Source organism: Narcine bancroftii, chromosome 6 (assembly GCF_036971445.1).
Source record: "Narcine bancroftii isolate sNarBan1 chromosome 6, sNarBan1.hap1, whole genome shotgun sequence".
NCBI classification, from domain to species: domain Eukaryota; kingdom Metazoa; phylum Chordata; class Chondrichthyes; order Torpediniformes; family Narcinidae; genus Narcine; species Narcine bancroftii.
Genome location: NC_091474.1, coordinates 7,445,848 through 7,451,847, shown reverse-complemented (window position 1 = coordinate 7,451,847; position 6,000 = coordinate 7,445,848). Strand labels below are relative to the sequence as shown.

General features: G+C 37.7%; 1 protein-coding gene across 1 annotated transcript in view; it reads left to right on the top strand.

Moving 5' to 3' along the window:
- Positions 1–394: 394 nt before the first annotated feature.
- The window catches only part of kcnb1 (potassium voltage-gated channel, Shab-related subfamily, member 1), a 204,226-nt gene continuing 198,620 nt past the window's right edge, over positions 395–6,000 (top strand). Inside the window, exon 1 of the mRNA XM_069883801.1 lies at positions 395–961. Within this exon, the coding sequence (XP_069739902.1) occupies positions 395–961 (567 nt within the window). The remainder of the gene's footprint in view (positions 962–6,000) is intronic.

The following is a 6,000-nucleotide window of genomic DNA, read 5'->3' as shown; positions in this document are numbered from 1 at the left end:
GAATAAGCGTGGAGGTGGCCCGCCGTTTCCCTCGAGCTGCAGTTCAGCTCCGGCTGGTGGACAGCGCTCACTGGCCTCCTGCACCAGAGCGGCTCTGGTCATTGCCCTGCTCACAATCTGTCCCTTGAGCAGATTAATGAGCTGCGACTGATTCCTGGATAAGGCGTCGCTCCCTCGCCAACTGACATTGCGTTAGAGATGCACTTGCTCGTTTTGTAGGGCAATTGAACGTGAGAGGGGAAAAAATTGGATCTTGCCTCCGAATACATTGTATTTTTTTTATTGCAGTTTGGAGAATGGCTGGAAAAGCGGCGAGATGAACATCTTTCACTAAGATCCGACGCTCGGGCAGTGAATGTAATATAAAAACTTGTCGAGGAAAACTGGAAAAAAAATGCCCACGGGGATGAATCGAGGGGGGTCTCGATCCACCAGCTCCCTGCCTCCAGATCCCGTGGAGATCATTAGGAGCAAGGCTTGTTCCAGGAGGGTCAAACTCAACGTTGGGGGACTTGCACATGAAGTCCTCTGGAGAACCTTGGACCGGCTGCCCCGCACACGACTGGGCAAACTCCGGGATTGCAATACTCACGAGTCGCTTATGGAGAGCTGTGATGATTACAACTTGGAGGAGAACGAGTACTTCTTCGACCGTCACCCTGGAGCGTTTACGTCGATTTTGAATTTTTACCGTACTGGCAAGTTACATATGATGGAGGAGATGTGCGCTCTGTCCTTCAGCCAGGAGCTGGACTACTGGGGGATAGACGAAATCTACCTGGAGTCCTGTTGTCAGGCCAGGTATCATCAGAAAAAGGAGCAGATGAACGAGGAACTGAAGCGAGAAGCTGAAACTATGAGGGACAGAGAGGGGGAAGAGTTTGACAACACCTTCTGTGCAGAGAAAAGAAAGAAACTTTGGGACCTTTTAGAGAAGCCAAGCTCTTCCGTGGCTGCCAAGGTAAACCCAATATATATCTTATAATGCAAGTTATCAATTCATTTCAAAGACCCTAAAACATTCGCACTGGACGAGGATTAGATGAGCTCGAGTTTATATTAAGTATAAATCAGAACGTGGGCAGTTGGGACACAAACTGCGCTTCTTAACCCACAAAAGTCAAAATAGCCCAATTTTCAAATTGCGCAGCACCATTTTTTAACCATTGTCCTTGGTTATTAGCAGAATTCTGCAGGAGTTCTAGACTGCCCTTGCTCTATTAAACAATTATCAGACGTTAGGAATTATTCCAGAAAACAAAACTTGACTATTAAGGAGATGGTGCATAATATAAAGTTAATTTTACTATTTAAATGTTTTATTTGAGGGGGGGTGGGGGGGTAGGGCAACCAACTTATGCATGAAGTGATTTTATATAAATGTTTGTCACATGAATAGCTGTGCATTTCAGATTGTTTACACTGTCCTAGATGAAAGGACTTTGCTCGGATTGGTGGAAACCTTCTTGGGTAAATCAAGTCTGCAAATAATTCTTACATAATGCATTATAACATTGATCAAAGAAATTGCTTGTTGGGAAGAAACAGAAGTATCCATTTCAATGTATCAAAGAATATCCTTGGCCTTGGCCATTTACATTTCTGGTAACAATTTTTAAATGTGTTTTATTGAGATAAACTAAAAATTGACTGATTACATTAGCAATAGAAATGATAAACTGAGGAAAACAGGTAATTCTGTGCATGTCAATCTTTTGCATTATTTGCATCTTTAATGCTAAGCCTTTGCAGTTAATTTGTGAAGAGCATTGTACTCTGTTACATAAAAGTCAAGGGGACACCATCTCCTTCAGCTTTCCTTCCAAGTCAGAAGCCATGCCAAATTGGAAATACATCTCTCTTCATTCACTGTTCTTGGAACAGAATCCTGAAAATCCATTCCTGATAATCTTTGGGACTTCCTTCATCAGATGCATTGCAGAACTCCAAGAAGCTGTTAGCAATATCTTCTGCATGGCAATTGCAGGTGGGCAATAAATGCAGGCCTTGTCAGTAATGCCCAAAACCCATGAATGAATTGATTAAATCAGAAATGTATCCAGTGGCTTCTTTGAACAAATAAATGCAGTATATTTGCATGTCCTAAAATATTTCAAGTATTAATTAAATCTCTGGATTAGATGTTAGTCAAACTTTCTAAAGACTGAAACGCCTAGAGCAGGGGTGTCAAACTCCAATTCACAGAGGGCCAAAATTAAAAACTTGGACTAAGTCGTGGGCCAAACTAAATATTTATTGAAAATTTTCAACAACATCTGCATGTTTTCTCTTCTTTCAACGTATGTAATGTTAAACTTTTTCTTATTAAAATAAATGTTTAATAATAGTTTTGGTTAAACTCTTTCCAGAAGAAGCATTAACAAATGAGAAATAAAATATTCAATAAATAATATTTCTCTATAGCCTTTAAGCTCCTTTTAAATGTATTTTTTTTCACAAGCCCACAAGTCAAAAAAAAACAACGCTTCAATGACAAACAGGTTTGTCTTTTAAAATGATGAACATATAGTCTGCCTCCCACCTGTCTTGAAAGGTCCTGTTTTCTGTCTTTCGTTTGGCCATTTTTCGTAAGGGGTTTATTACATGTGAGTTGGGCGATAGGTCACAGATGCTAATGAAAGTAAAGAGAGGAGGTGGGGGGGATTAGCGGGCTGACGGGCCGGCGCCAACGCATTTGCAAAGCATTCTGGGATCTGTAGTATTAGCTGTGCATGCGCTTATACTGGCGCGGCGGCCAGCGGGCCAGCTCTAATACATATTTGACATGACCTTGCGGGCCAAATATAATTATATCACGGGCCAAATTTGGCCCGCGGGCCTGAGTTTGATATTTGTGGCCTAGAGAGTGGAACCATCGGTAAATTATAGATTGAGTTGCAACATAATATGCTCGTCCACAGGTAAAGTCAAATAAATCGATCAGCAATTAATCTTAATGACGATTAATTTAAAATGATGATAAACTAATCCGTAATTAATAAATTAAGTTGACATTATTCTCCCTCTCATTTAATTATCATCTACTCGTAATTATGTAGGTTACCTCAATGCATACAAAGTCTGCAAATGCAGGGTTTGAACAAAGCAAAATTGAACAGGAAAACAAGGGTTTTAATATAATGGAACATATCAATGACGTCATTTAGTGTGAAACGGTAATGAATTATATGTCATGGCTGGTGGGAAAGAGACCAGATTAAGTTTGGTTTATAATTTACCTCAAAAGATAAAGGGTACTGCTTTCTGAAAATGCTTGAAAATAAATTTATGATGCTCCCTTTCTAGGTTCTTTGATTAATCCTGTGAATAAATTTTATGAATATATCAGTATGTAAATACTTTGGTATTTTAGTTAGCGCGTAATCCCTTCACACCTATCACAAGTTTGTGTCTGATCTCAATGAGGGTACAGATTACCCTTTTTTTTCTTTATGTCTATCTGCATTCCCCTTGTTTATATATTTACACTACATCTTCTACATTGCATTTTCTACATTTACTTTGGCTGCTTTGGGATGTCATATCTTCTCACTGATTACTTGATATTATTCAAGTCCACTTGGTTAAATGGAAATGAAGGTTTTGTTGTAGAGTTGGGAAATATATTACGTTTTGGAACCAAACTGTTCAATGTGCACAAAAATATAACGGTGTAAAGGGGATCAACGTTTCGGTGATTTCAATGAAAATAGCACAGAATGTCAACGTCCAGCTTTGTTTTTTTTATCTCAGAGATTTTGCATTTGGGTCGGAGAGGCTGAATATATTTATGACTTATTGCAAATGTTTCAAAGGTCATGTTTGCTAAACAAATGTCTCTCTCTGATTTATCCTTGAGGTACAGTAGATTGATGTGATTGTCAGTAATTTTACAGCCAAGTGCACAGCACTGTATGAAGGTACTCTTGTAAAAACCTTCCCTGCTGCTACGTATTTTCCTAATTTTCTCTCTACTAGGATTTTTACAGAATGTAATCAAAGTAATTGAATAAAAATAACTGAAATATAGATTATAGATAGTAAACTATTATGTGACAATGTTTTTTTATATTAATTTTAAAACTGTAAAATGTTGAAATGATATATCTTAAATGTCAAGCTTAAAGGTTAAATATACCTGAGGCAATATATACATTAATTTTGAAATGTTTTAGAATGACAGTCAATATTGACAGCAACTCTTATTTGGCTTAAATAAGTCCAGAATACAGTTGCAAAAGAAATAGGGCACCAGAACTTCGGAAATGCAACAAGTATTGCAAAGGACATTTTGAGATGATACCAATCGCACCATGTTAAAGAGTATACTCTTTGTGGTATATGGTTCAATATCCACTCTCTGTTCATACTGAGCAGTGCTGAATATTGTTTCAAAGCAGAGCCTTGCTACTTACCGCAAAGCGGGTGAAATCAAAGTGATAATCAAGGCATCAGAAATACCATTGCAATTCTGGAAGCAGAAACTTCCCCCATTTCTGTGGTAGCAGATTTGTGGTGACCCTGCAATCTGAAGTCAGGGATATTGCCAATTGAAATAACAAATGGAAGACTCATTTGGTGGTAATATAAAGGGAAAAAATCGCCTTGTGTTAAGCTCTTCAATGGGACGTGAGTATGGTATCAGCTGTCATATATGTACATGTCTAGTGTACAAAACCCTGCCAAGGTTTTTATTTGTGATATGAATCTGAGATGCATTGTCCAGTTATAAAGAAAAGTAAATATTGTAAAGAGTGAATCCATAATCATAATTTTAAATTTTGTGGACCATATTCTATTTTTGCTTTTTGTTTTCAAATTGATCTACCAGACAATCTAAATCAATCAATCACACCTTAGGTTTATGAGTCCTTAATTGTAAGGATTTGTCAGTCAATAGTATAAGTATAATTCCAGTACATCATGTATCTTCAGCCAATACTGCACATAATCGATTTTTTGATCTTTCATTTCTGTTAGTAACATGCTCCCAAAAAAATGAATATATAAACGTGTTGATTGGAGTCTAAACCATTTAATCTGCATTCATGGGCATTCACTACAGCAGGATCATTAAAATATTCATATTACAATACAATATTTCTTCTTTATTCCAGGAACAGCTAGATCATTTATCAGGGCAGCACATGATGTTGATGTTTCCTGAAAAAATATGATTGATCATCCCTAATATAATTGGATAATAAATTATTTGTGCATGCTGACAGGTTTCCCAAAAGTTTGAAACAAATTTGTCCAAATTGGAATGGTTCTAGCATTTAGGTGAATCGAATAGCTCTTGTGTATGATAGATTGCTAGTAGAGTATTAACAATGCACTTTCTTTTATCACCATTACAGCCATCCTATTAAAAGTTGTTCTATGTTCCTGAAGCTGCAACTGACCTACATTCTGTGTATTGGGTAATTGTTTGTTACAACTGGTTATTCAGTAACAGGAAGCAGATTTTTTGGTGCAAGGAGAAATCAGACTGAATAAGCACTGATTTGAATTCAGTTCAGCATCATTCTTTTTTTTCTTCTTTGGCTTGGCTTCGCGGACGAAGATTTATGGAGGGGGTAAAAGTCCACGTCAGCTGCAGGCTCGTTTGTGGCTGACAAGTCCGATGCGGGACTTTTACAATCATACGTAATTTGCACAATACGTATCATGTGATACCAGAATCCTTTATGTAGCAAAGATAAAGATACATGACTGAAATTTTATGAAAGCATGGCTATCTTCATGAAGGGCTCAAACCCATAACTTTGGTTCTGTATCTTTATCCTTGCTATATAAAGGACACTGTTTGGCCTGCTGAGTTTCTCCAGCATTGTGTTTTTACTTCACCCATGGTGTCTGCAGACTTTCGCGGTTTACCATGTGATACCACCTTACCAATAATTTTGATTAGTAAAGGTACAAGTTGTGGGTGGCGTCTCAGTAAACATTTCCTTGTAACTTAAATGATTAGTCCATCGTACCTCTTAAAAGTGCACA